This window comes from Balaenoptera acutorostrata, chromosome 19, assembly GCF_949987535.1.
Source record: "Balaenoptera acutorostrata chromosome 19, mBalAcu1.1, whole genome shotgun sequence".
Lineage (NCBI taxonomy): Eukaryota > Metazoa > Chordata > Mammalia > Artiodactyla > Balaenopteridae > Balaenoptera > Balaenoptera acutorostrata.
Window position 1 is genome coordinate 58,169,527 of NC_080082.1, and position 16,752 is coordinate 58,186,278.

The following is a 16,752-nucleotide window of genomic DNA, read 5'->3' on the forward strand; positions in this document are numbered from 1 at the left end:
TATCCTAACATCAGAAATCAATTATTAATAATGAATGAATTATGCAAACCACGACTGCATATCTGGCAAATACAGAGCTAGATTACACAGATGTGGGCATGGATCTATGCAAAATCCATGGGTAAACTATGCAAATTGCACCAAGTTACACCAAGTTACCCAAGTTAGCACTGTCAGAAAACACAAGGCTGGATTATGCAACTGTAACGCAAATTATGCAAACGGGGGATGTCTTATTGCCAAAGTGGAAATAAATTATGCAAAAGGCAGGGAGTATAAGAAAACATGTGTGACCATACCTGGCAAATACCTGGCTAGACTGTCGTATGCATTACACAGATCACTAGGACTCTGTTAGCACATATGGCCCCCTTGTGAGAGTTCTGGATGGGCATATTGCAAAATGGCACCCCACACTGCGCAGATGAGCCCTTTCCAGGACCTGCAGTGCCATCCAGACCTGGCTTGGGAGCACCCACTGGACTCCAGTCCCAACTTGCCCTCTCCGGCCCAATGCCTTTGTGCAGTGCGTGACCTGCACAACCGTACCTGGCGGCCCTCTCAGATGTGAGCATGCATTTCTGCAAATACAAGCATTGACTCTCCAAGCCCGGGGAGCCACCCCTCTGGATTTTGCTGACATACATGCACCAAGGAGATGTCTGTGGGTCCTTGCTCACCTGGACCACACCCGGGGAAAAGACGGCAAGGATGAGATAAAGCCAGACGTAGGCGAAGATACTCCAAGAAGCGGTGACAAAGAAGACTCTCAGGTGCTTGATCTTGCGGCTCTCACCAGCTGGGATGACGTAGATGCACACGGCAATGACCACAAACATGTTGAAGGCAGCGCTGCCCACGATGGTGCCCGGGCCCAGCTCGCCCGCCTGGAAGTTGTGGCCGCAGACCTCAATAACAGACAGCAGGATCTCAGGGGCCGAGGAGCCCAGGGCCATGAGTGTGAGGTTGGACACAGTCTCATTCCAGATGCGGACGGTGCCCACGCTGGTCTCGCCGTTGGACTTAGTGATGGTGATCTCTTTCTCCTTGGACGTGATGACCTCGATGGATGCCATGAAGCGGTCGGCAATAATGGATACACCCAGGAACATGTAGACCATGGCCACAAAGTAGACCACGGCCCGCGCGGCTTTGTCGCCCAGCGACGGGTCATCGGGCTCCCAAACGGGCAGCAGGACCCCTGGCTGGCAGCGGTTGGAGCCCTGGCAGCCCCCCATGCTGCTGGCATCGCTGTCGTTGGCTGGGGGAGGTGGCAGGGAGGGGGTCGGGGTGGCCGCCCCTGAGCATGGGGGAGTCCCCAGGAGGAGTGCAAACCCCACCAAGGCCAGGGGAGCCATGGAGGGGGTCAGGGTCCTGTGGGGGAGGAGGAAGTCTGGGTGAGGGGAGCAAACCCCTCCCTGTTGCTCAGGAGTCGAGGTTCATTGGGGTCAGGGAAAGGGGGAGAAGCTGAGGACTAACAGAGGGAGGAGAGAGACTGGGGGAGCCAAAGAGAGACAGTGATTCAAAGAGACAGGGTCACAAAGAGACACAGAGAGCACCAGGCAGAGACCAAGAGAGAAAGACACAGAAAGATAAAGACATCATGCACTGCTGATGGGAGTCAAACCACTGCAGGAAACTATAGCTGAACATCAAGCATCCTAGGACTCAGCAATTCCACTCCCAGGTATGTACCCAAGAGAAATAAGTCAAGTGTTCGTCAGAAGACACATACACAAATGTTCGCAGCAGCTTCATTTATAATGGTTCCCCTCTTGAAACAACCCAGATGCCTATCAACAAGAACATGGAGAAGTACATGGCGGAAGAGTCATGCAGTGGAGTATTATACAGCACTGAAAAGGGAGCGGACAACTGATATACCCAACAATGCAGATCAATCTCACAGACATGCCATGGAAGAGTGAAGTCAGGCACAAAAGAACACAGACTGAATAAGTTAGTGGGTGAGGCAAGGGGCTGGGGGGCCCTCAACTCATTTTGTGATTCCTATGGTTTCCAACTTGGTGCTTGGAGGGCTCCTGCTTGGGATTTGGGCTGTGGCAGGTGCTGGGGTGTTTGTCTGTCTGTCTCAGGTAGGGCTGGGGAGGGGCTGCTGGAGGGTCTCTCACTCACATCCTTCCCTGCAATGCTGGCAGATGTCTCTCTCCAGCATCCCCGGGTCTCTGGCAGGTGCAGGATTCCTTAGAAGCTGTGACATGAGGTCCTAGGTAGGGCTTTCTGACCCCACACCCACATTTGTGGGTGTGGGGTGAATACTTCTCTTCCTGCCTCTGGTCCTGGGTTCGAGTGGCTATTTCTGTGTCTAGGTCTTCTTTAAAAATGCCAATCAGTTCACATCGTCCCCTCTGATCAGAACCCTCCATGGCTCTGGTCTCACTCAGAACACCAAAGCCCCTCCCCGCTTCATAAGGTCTCGCACAATCTGGCCCCCTCATTCCCTCTCTGGCCTCATCTCTCTCTCTCTCTCCCCCTCCCTCACTTGGCCCCAGGTACACCACCTCCTTGCTGTTCCTCGGGCAAGTTCTTGCTTCAGGGCCTTTGCACCTGCTGTTCCCCCTTCCTGGGACACTCTTCCCCACATATCCGCTCCCTCTTCTCCTTCAGCTCTCCACTCAGATGTCACCTTCTGTGGCCACTCTGTTTGAAATGACACCATCCCACTTTGGGGAGGACCCAGCCATTTCACAGAGGAGAAGACCAAGGCTCAGAGAGGCTAAATAACTTGCCCAACGTCCCCCATCACCCATTCTGCAGCTCCCAGTTTCTCTCTCCAAGAGTGGTCCTGACTTCCAGCTCCCCTGCCCCACCCTTGTGTTGTCATGGTAACCCCATAGCCTATAATATGGGACTGAGAGAGGAAGGCAGGGGTCCTCAGGGCCTCCACCCTCCCGGACCCCTCTCCTGGCCACCAGCCTCAGTTCTCCCAGTAACGTCCATTTCTGTCTGAAAAGTTCTTCTCACAGTCTAACCCACAGCCTGCCCCCAACGTACACCCATGTCCTCATGGATTGGGAGCTGGCTCCTTTGGGGGAGGGAGGCAAAATGTTGGCAGAACTTCCCTGAAGAGTGTGTGTGTGTGTGTGTGTGTGTGTGTGTGTGTGTGTGTGTGTGTGTAGGGGGGCAGGGGGCGGGGTGATTCTTAAAGGGCCACCGCACAATTAGCCCCCTCGGCAAGGCCCCTAATGATACATCTAATTAGTAGTCCCCTAATTAGCAACGACTTAGGCATAATTACAAACCCACCAGGATCCAAGGCAAAGACTCACGCTCTCTTCTCCCTCCCTCCCCTCCCCCCAGCTTTCAGGAGAAACCAGGTCCACCTGGGAGTCAAGAATTCATCTATACCATCTCACTCCCTCTCTCAGGGAAGGGCCATGGCCTGGGAAGTCCTCCCTCAGGTCCAACCACCTGTCCCTCCCGCCTCAGTCCTCAAGGGAGACCCGGGTCAGCCAATAGGAGGCCCGCCCTCCTTGCCCTGGCGCTGGGCAAAGCAGCCTGGTTCAATACCTTTTCCTGCAAAACCTGGTGTCCTCTCCCCGGGGCCTTAGGGAAGAAGGGGTCAGGGAGAGAAAGCACTAGATAAATATCTGTTAAATGAACCACCAAGAGGTCTGAGCCCTGTCACTGGGGACAGCTGGGTTCCCTCTTCTTGCGCCTCCTGCCTCTGCCTCTCTCGCTCCATGAGCAGCCGTGAAACATAATCTGGGTTTAGAATCCAGGGGCAAAAGCATCAGGTGGAGGCCAGGGTGGGACTCCGGAGGGCAGATGGCGGGCACCGTCTCCTGGGGCCATCTGTCCCCTCCCTTGTGGGCCAGTGGCCAGCTGGGTCAGTGGCGAGTGCCCCAGTTCTGCCTCACCCACCTCTCGGGGCCTCGGAGACCTCATCTGTAGGGTGGGACTGCAAGCTTCAGTGGGGTGGGGCAGTCAGTCTGGCAGGCCAGGTGGGACCCCCTCCTTCAAGTCCCTCATGTTGGTAAGGGGGGTGATGGTTCCTGACCGCGCTCAGGGTGGGTGCAGGGAGTGCCCACTGCCTGCTCTCGGTGGGGACACGGGCTTCTAAACATGCACGCTTACTGCTCCAGGGTAAGCCGGGCTCTCCCGCCTGCACACAATGTCCCAGCCTGGGGATCACACACAGACACACACAGTCTCAGTGTTCAGCCTATGGTACGCCGATCGGTAAACTGAGGTCCGGAGGGGCAAAGAGCTTGGCCAAGTCATGCAACTTCAAGTCAGGGGCAGAAAAGAGATGGAACTCAAGGTGTGGGACTCCTAAGCTGGTGCTTGTTTTAACCCACCTGGAATCCCACGTGGGCACTCGAGGACCTCACCCCATCACAGCCTGGGCTACAGGCTCAGCCCCACACCTCTCATCTCGCCCGCCTTCTCTGGGGCCCCCTTCCCAACAGAAAAGAAGAGGATGTATCGGCCAGGGACCTCTAGACTCAGAAGGGCCCTCTCAGAGCCCCCAAGGGGCGGTGGAGAAGCTTTTGAGCTCCAGCCCCACTGGGAGGCAGGTCTGGGGCTGGCATACCATGAGACGATGGAGGCGAGACTGCAGGAGGGACTGGCCTGGCCCAGTACCTAGAACTGTGCCTGGAGCAGGAAAGGTGCTCAGTAATTGTCAGAAGAATGAATGAGTCAAGAAATGGACAAACGGCAAAAGAGGTATGGAAGTTAGACTGCAGCAGGGACCGGTCCAGTCAATATGAAGAGGAATGGGAGGTTAGATTGCAGACAGGACTGGTTCAGTCTCCTCTACAAAGGCTACAGGTTAGACTGCAAGAAGGACTGGCCTCAGGATGCCAGAAATAAGGCAGGGGAGAGCAGAGGAGCTCTGTCCTCAGGGGAGGGATGGGCGGATGCCAGCCGGGAGGATGGGGGGAGCTCGGCTGAGGAAGGGAGAGGAGTCTGGGGGACTCCGTGCCTCCTGGGGGAGCCCACTCTGCGGTGGCGGCAGGGGGCGGGGCGGGTCTTCTTCCCCCAGGTCTCCCCTTGCCAGGGGCGGAGACAAAGGTGTGTAGGAGGCAGTTAACCAGGGAGAAGAAGCGGAGAGGAAAGAGAGAGAGAGAAACAGAGACCAGGTCCTAGAGACGGAGATGGAAATGAGAAGCAGGGAAGAGAAAGATACACGCGGAGATGGACAGAGACAGAGACACGGGAAAGCTGAGACAGTAGAGACAGAGACAGAGGGAAACACACAGAGATGGCGAAAGAGGAAAGCAGAGAGGAACCAAGGACTTAGAGACAGAGAGCCGGAACAGACCCAGGCACAGAGAGAGACAGAGACAAGAGTGAGACTGAGGGAGACAGGGAAAGGGACTCGGAGAGGCGGCCAGACTCCGCAGGACAGAGACCCCTGAGAGATGTGGAGACACAGAAAGACGAGACCCAGACACAGGAAGGCGGGGGCGGAGGTGTAGGCGGAGAACGCGAGTGCGGGTGCTGCCCCAGACAGGGTGGGGTGTTCTCACCCCCTCAGTGCCCAGGAGGCGCCCCCTCCCCAGCCCGCCGTGCTCCCTGAAGCGCAGGAGGGGTTGAGGATGTTGACCGCTGGTGGCGCCCCTACTGCACCTTAGGGCCCTGGTACCCGCGCCCGGGATATGCAGCCCCCCATCCCCTATAACGGAGCTCAGGGAGAAGCGGCTCCTGGCTCCTCAAATGCCCCCCTCCACCCACCTGGGGTAACACCATCCTTCCCCCAAGCCCCCGCTAACTGGGGGTCTCCTACCTGCAGCTACAGCCTAGAGCAGGTTCCCTCAGCACTGGATTGGCAGTGGTGGGCGACTCCGCCCGACAGAGGGAGAGAGAGAGGGAGAGAGAGGGACGAGCTGGAGACTGAGAGGGAGAGCTAGGGAGGAGGGGAGGGAGAGGGGATAGAGGGAGGAGAGGAAGGGGGGGAGGGCTTCGGGGGAGGGGGAGTCGGCCAGAGAGGGAGGAGGGGGGCCGGGGGAGAGAGCAGGGAGGGAGGAGGAGGAGGCGGGGAGAGGGGAGGCCGGCGCGGGGAGCCGGGGCGGGGCCTGGAGAGAGGAGGGGCGGGGGGTGGGGTGGGGGGAGATGAAGCAGCCCAAGCCTCCCACCCACCCTCTGGGTTCAGCACCACAGGCAAGGGACAGCACACACGCGCGCGCGCGGACACACACACACACACACACTTGCTGATCCATACAAGGGCCAAAGAGGCAAAACAGCTACAAATAGTCACAGGCTCCCAGAACTGGGGGGAGGGCAAGAATGTTTTTAGCCAGAGTCAGATCCAAATTCTCATGCTGTGCCTGCTGACAAAGCCAGCCAGAAACAACCACAAAGGCACCCACTAATAATAATAGCAACAGTTGCCATTCACAAGGGGCTTCCAGCCCTTACCACGTGCCAGGCATTGTTATAACATTTTTAATAAGTGCTTGACACATGTTGACACAACTGACCCTCCTAAAAGCCCTGTGAGGTAAATGCTACTAGCCCCATTTTACAGATGGGGAAACTGAGGCACAGAGTGGTGAAGTGTGGCTTCAGGTTCTCCCTTAACTGCTACACTACACACTGTCCCAGACTGAGGGGCTGGCAAGAAGTTAGGCAGCCAGCTGCAAAGGACCGGGCAGGCGCTGGGAACACAAACTCACGAGTCCTGAAATGGTGAACACACACACACGTGCACACACCTCACAGACCCAGAACATCACTACTTAAATGTCCCAAATCCCACCCTAGGGTCCCACTCCCACCCAGGACAGGAGGCGACGGAGCACTCAGCCTCTGCAGACGGGCAGCAGGAGGGAGACCCTGATGTTGCCAATGGCCCATGCCCATCGCCAGTCCTGGCTGGACACCCCCGGGCCCACTGCCAGGAGAGGAGGGAGACGACCCAGCTCCGGCTCCCTGCAATTTCCCACACTTGGGTTCTGGGAGGTGAGGTGAAGACAGGGGTGGCCAAGAATTGGTGGGCTCCAGCCTCCTGAAGACCCACTGTGGGGCACTGGTAGCTTAGTCTTCACTGTCGGTGCAGATGGTCAGACTGACGGGTGGACTTCCATGGCAGGAGGTAGACAGATGGCTAGAACGACCATGGTGCCTGCCCCTCCCCCCCAGGAAGCAGGGGTCCCACCCAAACCCTGCAGCAGCAAGGAAGGAACTCCCTCCCACAACCAGCCTGGACCCCGCTCAGGAATTTCTCCCCGCTCAGGAATTGCTCCCCCACCCTCCCGACCCGATTCTATTCCTGGCAAGATTTCTTCTGTTGTCCCCGCCCTCCACTGGTCCGTGATGTAGGCCTCAATTCCTTCTCCTCGTGCCACAGAAGTGGCCACAGGAGGGGCCATCGCTACAGCCATGGGGCAGGGAAGTTAGCCTTGTCTCCCACTTCCTGGTTCCCCAATCCCCTGGGCTTTTCAACTAGGCCTACCCTTAGCCCTTTCCAGGACAGTGTAGCCTGGGGCTCATCTCAGGACTCCCCAGTTGAGACCTAAATCGATCACTTCTGCTGGGTGTTAACCTTGGCTCTTGGCGCAAGGTCTAACCATAGTAATTTTTGCTAGGGTCCAACTTCAGCATTATTCACAGGGGGTCTGGCCTGAGACCCCCTGCTACAATTTGACCATGGCTTCCCCACGACAGTCCTTTCCACCCACATCTTCTCCTCTGAGGCTCAATTTCCTTATCTTCCCACTGAGCCCTGACCTCAGATCCAGAGCTTTCCACTGGGGTCTAACCTCAGTTCACTTGCGGAGGTCTAATAACCCTACAGACCTTTCCCTTATATTCTACAGTCTTTCCTATGGAGGTTTAACTTCCTGTAGGGCCTAACTTCCTTTCTTTCCTCTGAAATCTACGCTACGATCCCACTTCAGTCCAGCTGCTGGGTCTGACCTTGGATCCCCAATCCCCAAAGTCCCCCCCTCCCTCCATTCTTCTGGGTGAGTCCGGCTCCCGACAGAGCCTGGCAACAGTTGGTCCTCATCAAGCGTATGCCGAACAAAAGAATGGAGACAAGTGCAAGTCTGGTTCCTCTAGACACAGAAATAATCACCACTGACCGAGTCTCAAGGGGATAGAGGCGGGGTGGGGTGGGATCATCCAATTTTCAAATGGGGACACAGAGGCACAGAGAGGGGAGTGGGGGTCACAGGGCACGATGGGGCGGAGCCAGAGCAGGACCCACTGCTCCACCACCCTGGGGTGTCTGGGGAGACCAGTGCCTCCTTCAGGATGCTTCCCCCGCCATGAAGAGCTGGAGGCGGGCACCCCAAGGAACTGTGGCAGGCCTGGGGTGGGCAGTGGGTGGGTGCTCAGGAGGCCGGGGTCTCAGCAGGCCCGGCGCCCACCTTGTCCCCCAGCCTCTGTGGCTGACGTCTCCTCTGCTCCGCTTGGTGCCGAAGCCGGGTCAGAACCAGCTCCGAGGCCTGGATCAGGCTGTGCTGTGGGGAACGAGAGAGGAGGGCAGGGCTGACACAGAGCTGGAAGGTGCAGGTTACATGCCGCCCCCCCCAACCCCCAGAGGCTGAGAGCGCAGCCACGGTGGGAGGTCCGCGTGTGGGGTTCGAATGGGTCTCTGTGATGGGGTGAAGGTCAGACCCAGGGGGACGGCCTTCAGTGAATTTCCGGTGGAAGGGACAAAGCCCAGCCCCAGATGTGTGGGTCTGAGGTTAGAACTTGGTGGAGGGGACGGGGATGGATCAAAACATAACGCAGATAACACAACATTGTAAAACAACTATACCCCAACAAACAAACAAAAAAACATAAAGGAGAGCTCGCGTTATATGGGGGTGAGGCTTGACCACCCGAGAGAGGCTGAGGTTAGTCCACAGCAGGGGGAACAAAGGTGAGACCCTGGCAGAAAAGGTTAGGCCCACAGGACAGAGAAGGAGCAAACCAAAGTGGAAAAGAGAGGACTATGCCACCACACAAGGGACAGAGCCAGACCCTGGTTGGAGGGTCCGAAGTTAGCCCCTGAGAGAAGGGACGGAGGGGAGATCACAGTGGAATGGCTTGAAAGAGATCACAATGCGGGATGCTGGGAGGCTGAGACCACAGCAGAAGGGAAGCCCCTTCTCCCCCAGGTGGACCACAGCCCTGTCCACTGTGGTCTAACCTCAGACCTCTCCTCGTTCCGTTTTATTCGAGGGTCCAACCTTTGTCCCATGTACTGTGGTTCAACCTCAGACTTTTCCACTGGGGTCCAACCTCTATCTCTCTGAGGTCTAACCTGGACCATTCCGCTGATGACTAGACTGAAGCAAAAGGCCCCAGCAAAGCCTGTAGAGGAGACAGTAAGGCTAGACTCCAGTAGAAAGAACCCAGGTGAGACCACATGGGAAAGGAGCCTGGAGTCAGACCAGAGCGAAGGGGTGGGAAAACACCAGATCAGGAAACAGAGGTACATCACAGCTGAAGGGCTGGGGCCGGGCTGTAGTGAAAAGGTCAGAGGTCAGACACATTAGTTGGAGGTTAAACAGCAACGGAAGGTTCCAGGCTGGACCTTGGGCCATTCGAATGGTTGGATATTAAACCGTAAGGGCAGTTAAGCTGATGTTGGAGGGTGAGAGGTCAAAGTACAGGAGAAGGCTGGACATTAGACCACAGGTCACGGGCGTGACCACAGTAGAAAGTTCAGTGGTTAGACCAAAGTGGAAGGGTTTGATATTAGACGATGGCAGAAAGCTGGAGACTGGCTGGAGAAGGAGGCTGAAGGTTAGACCACAGGCAGAATGAAGCCGGTCACACAGGTAGAAGAAAGGGTGGCTGCAGTAGGAGGGCCAAGGTTAGGGCGCAGTGGAAGAGTGCAGGTCAGGTCTCGGGGGCAGATCCAGGCTGGGCCACAGGGAAGGGACACGGTCGAAGCAGGCGGAACAAAGTACAGGCGTTCGGGAGGCGGAGGGAGGCCAGGGGGCCGGGGCTGACAGATGCTGTGGCCGGGCCCCCTTCCCCCTGGCTGTGAGTGCCCCCAGCACCTCCCTTCTCCTTGACCAACAGGAACCGCCTGCCTCCCCCAAGAGGGGGCCTGCAGCCAATGACCCCCTTGCCCGAAGCGGGGCCCAGGCTCCAGTTTCCAGAGGGATCGGGCCGAGGCCTGACTGCCCCTCTCCCGTGAGATCGTGCCCTCAATGAGGCGGGTGTTAAGGCGCCGTCTCAGGGGCCCCTGGCTACCTGCAGGATGTGCACGCCCTTCAGGGAGACCACAGCGAGCTCGCGCAGCCCGTCCCCGGTCAGGTCCACGTGCGCCATGGCCAGCAGGGGGCTCGAGAAGCTCCGCTGCCACAGCAAGCGGAAGCCACGCTGGGCCCCGGGGAGCCCGCGCTCTGGGCTGCAGTACTTGTAACAGAGCAGCTCCTGCAGGGGCAGGGGATTGGGGTCACACGGGGAGAGGCAGGAGGCAGAGGACACAGGCCACGGCAGCCCCACCCCTCCGGCCCCACCTGTCCGTAGGTGGCCACCAGGACCTCCGGCCGCCCATCCAAATCGATGTCGGTGACCAGGCCACAGAGGACGCTGTCAAACTGGTCGCTGCCAGGCAGGAGAAGCTGGTCCTCGAGGCCCCGGCTCAGCAGGTCCCTGAGGGTCAGACCACGGCGGGGAGACTGAGGTCGACTGCGGTGCCCGCCACCCTTAGCACCGGACCCTCACGGGTCAGGTCTGGATGTGCTGTTCCTCCTGAAGCCTGGACACCCTCGTCTCCGAGTTAGACATCCTCATATCCACCAAGGGGAGCTCAAACTGTCTCTGATCTGGACGCCCACACCGTCCCTGGAGGTGGGACTGCCTTGCTCCCAAATAGAAACCCACACCTTCCTTCTGGTGACCCCCTTGTCTCCAGTCTGGACACCCACGAGGCCCCCTGAAGCCTGAGAGCTCAGCCCCAGCCCGGACACCTTCACCGCCCACCAGCTGTGCCCAGCTGGCTCGCACTGGCTCACGGGAGCCGACTGGGAAATTTTCAGAAACTTTGTGAGCAGCTTGGCATCACGTTGGTGGCTCAAAATCCACTGAGGTGGGAGTGTTGACAGCACGGAAATGGGCAGATCCCATAAACCAGGGCTTTCTCCCACATGGAGCCTGTGATTAAACACTTGCCAACATGCTCTGTCCACCTACCCCAGGGGGACGGGACATCTCGGTTCCCACCCAAGGCCTCAGCACATCCCCTACAAGTTCTAGACTTAAACACTCATGCTCCTCTCCCTGGGACACAGACACCTCTACCTGCCCAGCCCTGAACCACTACACCCAAAGCTTTACTCTCTGCGGAGAATGACAAGGTTAGATCACCGTGCAAAGGCATGGGGTCAGCCCACACCCACGTGCCCCGTGGCCCTCACCGATACACCACCGCTGGTTCCAACATGCTGGCCACCAGCACGCTGTACTCCTCCCGCTGTGGCCTGTCCTCGGTCTCTGGAGAAGGAACGTGAATGGCGGGGGAGGTGTGAGGGGACAGGTTCTAGGCTCCTCCTCCCTCCTCCCCATCCATCCATTCCTGAGAGGAACACACGTTAGACCCCTGAGACTGGGCTACAGGGGGAGGGTTAGAGGTTAGACCACGAGAGAATGATGGAGGTCAGATGCCAGGAGGAGGGAGAGGTGTTGGATGACAGTTTAAAAAGTCCAAGGTTAGACCACCAGGGTAGAAGAGACAAAGGTTAGGTGACAGCACAAAAGTCCGTGGTTAGACCACAGTGAGAGCATCAGGGGATAAACCACAGGGGAAGGGGCAGAAGACAGACCACAGAGGTCAGGCCAAGAGAAACACCAGAGAAGGACAGACTGCGGTAAGAGGAACAGATCAACATGTGGGGCGAAAGGAGAGACCCCGAGTGGGGAGACAGCGCTGAGTCCGTGAGAAAAGCCTGGACTTGGATGGTAGCGAGAGACAGAGTGAAGAGGCCACAGACGGGGGGGTCAGAGGAAGTCACAGTGTGAGCGGTGAAAGTCAGACCACCAAGGGAAAGGCAGAAGTTCAACTCCAGGGTAAAAGCTAAAGTCAGACCACCACAGGGGCAAGTAGCTGGAGCTGAAATTCAGGAGCGTCGTGGGGAGGGAATGGGAACACTGTAGCTCCCGGGCTGGAGTGGGGGCACACAGGGGGGAGGGAGGGATGGTGGGGAGCTGGGCATGTGGGGAGAGGGGTACAAATGTGGGTGGAGGAGCCGAGCCCGCAGCCTGGCCTCCCCCTGCCCAGAGCTCACCCTCGGGGGCCGAGAGGCTGAACACGATCACTCGGGAGATGGGGCCGTCCTGCAGGATCGTCCAAGTCTGCAGAACCTCTGTGTGGAGGGCGAGGACTCAGGGCCCAGCCCCGAGCACCCCCGCCCCGCCCGGCCCCGCCCCGCCCCCCCGTGTCTGGGCCCCTGCCCCAGCCATCACCTCGACTCTGCTGGTCTACGTGAGCGACACGGACATAACCGCTCTGACAGCCGAGAGCTGAGAGTCGCCGGGACGTGCCGGGCAGGTTGTGCACGTCAAGCCAGAGGACACTGGGGGTGGACGGGTGGACAGAGGGGCCTGAGGGCCGTCACCAGGCCCCAGCCCCCACCTCCACCTCCCTAGAAGCATCCACCCCACCCCACCCCACCTCCGGTAGAGCCTTGGGCCTCCGCTGGGCCTGATTTCTCTAGGGGTCAATTCCCACCACCTGATTTCTCTGAGGCTGCCTGCCCCGGTTCCCACTGGCCTCTATCAGGGCCTCTCCTACCTACTGGTCAGGTTCGTGAGCTCTGGGAAGAGGTTTTCCACGGGCTGTTCTTCAAACTGATGCAGCCCCTCGTTCTGGGGGAACCAAGACCCGCCATCCGCTTGGAGTCAGCGGCCAGCCTCACACACTGCGCCCCGTGCCAGCCCATGGTGGCCCCAGCAGGGCTCTGCCCACCCAGCCTCCCCCTGCCTCACCTCCTTGTAGAGATGAATGGCTGGGTCATTCCCACTCAGGAGAAACACGGTCTCCAGTTGATCCCCGACCTGGACCCTGAAAGCAGAAAAATCTAGAATGCCAGTGTGGTAGAGTCCGTGTGTTTTAAAATCCTCCTCTTGTAGAAACTCTTGCCTGCGAGAACCCTAACATTCTGGGTTCTAGACACTGGATCCAGAGCTAGGATCTCAGGATGTAGAATTCTAGAAACTAGCCCTCACAGAATCTCAGATTTTAGAACTTTCCAGTCTCAGAATCACAGAAACCTTCTGTTTCTAGAGCCCTCACTTGCTAGAATCTTCACTCTGGATGTGGATTCAGGAATGAACATGGAGCTCTAGAATGGGCTGCAGAACCTCAGAACACTAGTACCTCTTTACCCTAGAACCCCAGTGTTCTAGAAGTTCTGTTTTCTGTCTCCTTTGAAATGCTAGAACTTCTGGAAATTGCCATCATGGATATTCAGACTTATAGAATTGGTAGAATACCCAGATCGTAGAACCCAGAACATTAGTGCTTTAGAACCTTCAGTTTCTAAAACTCTCATCTGCTAGGCCAGAGGTTGGCAAACTATGATCTGCAGGGAAAATCCAAAACCCACGGCCTGTTTTTGTGAATAAAGTTTTATTGGAACACAGCCACACCCATTCATTTACACAGTGTCAATGGCTGCCTTCTTGCTACAGTGGCCAACTTGAGTAGTTGTGATAGAGATTATTTGACCCCGAAGCTGCGCCTTAAAAGAAAAAGTTTGCCAACCCCTCTGCTAGAACACTGGTGTTCTGGAGTTCAGAGCTCTAGAATGGAATTCTTATACTTTGGGATTCTAGAACATCAGTATTCTAGACGGTCTGTATTCTGTCTCCTTGAAATATGACAATGTTAGGGCTTTAATATTACAGAATCTCAGAATCATCAAACTGTAGAACTTTCAAATCTTGGAATCCCAGAGCTTATAACTCTAGAAAAATTGGCATTTCTGGGTCTTGGAATGCCCAAATGTAGATCGTTAGAATTTGAGAATTCTACACGTCTGGCGCACAGGTGCTCAATTCACTCTCAAATTATCTAGTTCGGGGATAACAAAATGGTAGCCCATCAGCCAAGTCTGGTCCATGGCTACCTTAAATGCACGATGCTCTAAAAAACAAACTAGTCTGATTGTCTATAGGCAGGTTTGTGGTCTCCAGTTTGCTACAGCCTCCGCCCTCCCAACACACACACACACACACACACACACACACACACACACACACACACTCCCTATTGTATCACACCTGTGGCTTACTTACTCTGCGTGGCACAGCTGGAAAGGAGTGAACTGGAGCTCCAGGTTCAGGCAGCTCTCTGCAGGGGGAGCACAGGCAGATGGGCACAGGGGACCTGACAGCCCCCCCCCCCTTTCCCATCCCTCCTTCCCTCCAGGCCACACTTACGGGCAATGGAGTCCAGGTTGTACTCAGAGCCAGGCTCGTAGTCACAGTAAATGTTAAGGAAGGGGCTGCCTTTGTCTCCTGAATCCTGGGAGAAGAAACTGGCCTCAGGGGAGAGTAGGGACAGCAAGAGGGATATGGGTCAGACTCAGTAAGGAGGAGAAAATGGATAGGTGGAGGGCTCTGGGTACCTTGATGAACGTGATCCCCACCACCAGGCCCTGCTTTGGGGGCGACTTGTTGAAGGTGTCGATGGAGACAATCTCTGCGTCCACTGGGAGAGGACAGTTCAAAGTTCACGTTTCAGGCAGACCCCTGACCCCAATATTCCCAATCAACAGTGAGCCCTGACCTCTAGGACTCAGTCATCTCCGACCACCACAAATTATCATGACCTCTGGGACGGTACGAGTCCTCATCACTATCACCATGGTAGGAGGGATCCTGGTTTCTGAGTCTGAGGAATCCTGAACCCTAACTACTTAAGGCCCCTATTAGCCCTGTCCTCTGACCCCAATGCCTCCAGATAACCAGCCTTGACCCCCTTCAATCACCATCACCCTGATCCCATTCTCCCATCTGGTGACCTGGCTCAGAGCCTCAGAAGCCTTCTCAGCACTACGTTCCAAGCCCCCAGCCCCATGGCGCCACGCACCGGGAATGTAATTGAACTGCAGCTCCTTGGCCACGGGCCGGATTTTCTGTCGGAGGTCTTGGTAGCGGAAGCCTAGCACCTTGCCTTTAAGGGTGGCGGCCAGCAGCTCCCCGCGCCCGCCCGCGCCGCCCGCCAGCCCGTACACATTGCTCTGAGACGAGAAGCGTGTGAAGCTGTCCTCGCGCAGCGGGCAAGGCCCCGCGGCCACGGCCGCCTCCCCCATCACGCCCCTCAAACACCGGTCCCCGTAGCCCCCGCGGCTGCCCGCTCTTCGCCATGGACCGCCGGGCGCCGGCCGGTCGCGCAGACTGATTACGTAGAGAAGCTGCCGACGCTGCCCTTTACCAAGATGGCTGCCAGCCGGGCCGCTTGGGCTTCCCACCAGACTTTGCCTCAATGCGCCTGCGCGCTCCTGCCTGGTCCTTTTCAGGGCCGTGGGGACGGCAGATTAAGACCTGAAGGTGGGAAGTGGTGGCCCCTGCTGTGGGCTGTGCGGAAGGCGGAATAAGAAGAACCTTAATGCTCAATATAGCCCTTACCTGCCAGGAACTGTTCTAAGCGCTTTTGCATCTATCAATTTTTAGTTAAAACTCACAGGCAGGCTTGAGGTAGGTACGATATGTTCTACCGATGAAGAAACTGAGGCACAGACAGGTAAAGTAATTTGTCTAAGATCACACAGCTAGAAGCAGCAGTCAGTATTGGAACCCAAACACAATAGCTCCATAGTTTGTTTGAATCACATCACCTTTAAAATGGTGAAATGCATTCTTCTTACCCCAAGGAAAAAGTTCTAGCTATCTGTCCTGGCCAATTACCACCACCTTCTTTACTGAAAGCCTACTTTATCAGTCATGTTGGCTGATTATCTCATTGAATCTTCACAACTACCCTGCTCGTTACCCCGCGTTCATTTATTCAGCATTTATTGACCACTGTACGAATTTATCTCCAAAAACTGTTGCAACAACTCTGGAAAGAGGTTTATTATCCGTTTCTGGAGAATGAAATTGAGGCTCGGGGAGAGTAAGTCCCTTGACTGATATATCGATAGTAAGTGGTGGAGACAGGATGAGGTCTTCTGGGATTCCTGTATATACTTTTTTGTCTCCAGAAGGGCATCAAGGGTTTGGGGACTCTATGTATACCTGTATGTTATTTCCAGAAGACATGAGTTGGCCAGCTGTCCTGGTCACCTTGAGTAATCTTCTGTCACCCCCTTCCATACAGAAAGAAAACACACACACGCACGCACACACACTGCAAGATCTGTGAAGGCAGTGACTGGATCTCCCTTGGTCACAGTCAAATCCCTGATGCCTGGCCCACAAAGCCTGACATGGAACGAGCATTTAGTAAACATGTTAAGAACCCGTAACTATGTACCAGGCCCTTTGCCAAGCACCTGGGACACTTGCATAAGAGACCTGAGAGGAGAGTTCTCAAAGGCAGACTGGATCTGGAGGGTGGTGAAAAGAAAGGAGTCTGTGTCCACTCCAGATCTGGTTATGCTATTCAGTGCTGTAATGCCAGGGTTTGAACCAGGGCGTGGCACACAGTAGGTGCTGAGTAGATAATTGCTGAGTAAATGGGGGTGGGGTCTGGTTCTGCCGCTTCTGAACAATGTTTTCTTCAGGCTTCTTCTACCTCCCTTGGTAACCGCGAAACCACATTCCCTTCATGTTTGAGTGAATGAATAAACAAATGGGTTGGAAAGGAAAGAATTGTCCTGTTCAGTG

At 56.2% G+C, this 16,752-nt stretch overlaps 2 protein-coding genes across 6 annotated transcripts in view; both read right to left on the reverse strand.

The window, feature by feature from the left end:
* Positions 1-5,869, reverse strand: part of SLC8A2 (solute carrier family 8 member A2) — a 30,964-nt gene extending 25,095 nt beyond the window's left edge. For 4 of the 5 annotated variants that reach the window (XM_057534957.1, XM_057534955.1, XM_007168200.3 and 1 more), the window contains exons 1-2: positions 5,756-5,869; positions 681-1,374 (exon numbers count right to left, since the gene is read on the reverse strand). In XM_057534957.1, the coding sequence (XP_057390940.1) occupies positions 681-1,358 (678 nt within the window). In that variant the 5' untranslated portion in view covers positions 1,359-1,374; positions 5,756-5,869. The remainder of the gene's footprint in view (positions 1-680; positions 1,375-5,755) is intronic. The other variant, XM_057534956.1, reaches the window with a different exon arrangement.
* A 2,145-nt stretch (positions 5,870-8,014) lies between these two features.
* On the reverse strand, positions 8,015-15,330 carry KPTN (kaptin, actin binding protein). Its single transcript, XM_007168202.2, has 12 exons — positions 15,014-15,330; positions 14,550-14,632; positions 14,362-14,446; positions 14,218-14,272; positions 12,907-12,982; positions 12,713-12,786; positions 12,385-12,494; positions 12,207-12,284; positions 11,340-11,415; positions 10,440-10,575; positions 10,171-10,353; positions 8,015-8,438 (listed from the first exon to the last, which is right to left on the reverse strand). Exons 1-12 carry the CDS (start codon positions 15,234-15,236, stop codon positions 8,310-8,312), a joined length of 1,308 nt encoding a protein of 435 aa, XP_007168264.1. The 5' UTR covers positions 15,237-15,330; the 3' UTR covers positions 8,015-8,309.
* Between the last annotated feature and the right edge of the window lie 1,422 nt (positions 15,331-16,752).

Bases quoted from the DNA above. Each gene is read 5' to 3' on its own strand.
- KPTN (XM_007168202.2), bottom strand. From the start codon at position 15,236: ATGGGGGAGGCGGCCGTGGCCGCGGGGCCTTGCCCGCTGCGCGAGGAC. The intron at 11,416-12,206 runs GTGAGCTCTGGG...TTCCTTCTCCAG, and splicing joins CAGCCTCTCGGCCCCCGAGG to AGACCGAGGACAGGCCACAG. The intron at 10,576-11,339 runs GTGAGGGCCACG...TCTGACCCTCAG, and splicing joins GAACCAGCGGTGGTGTATCG to GGACCTGCTGAGCCGGGGCC.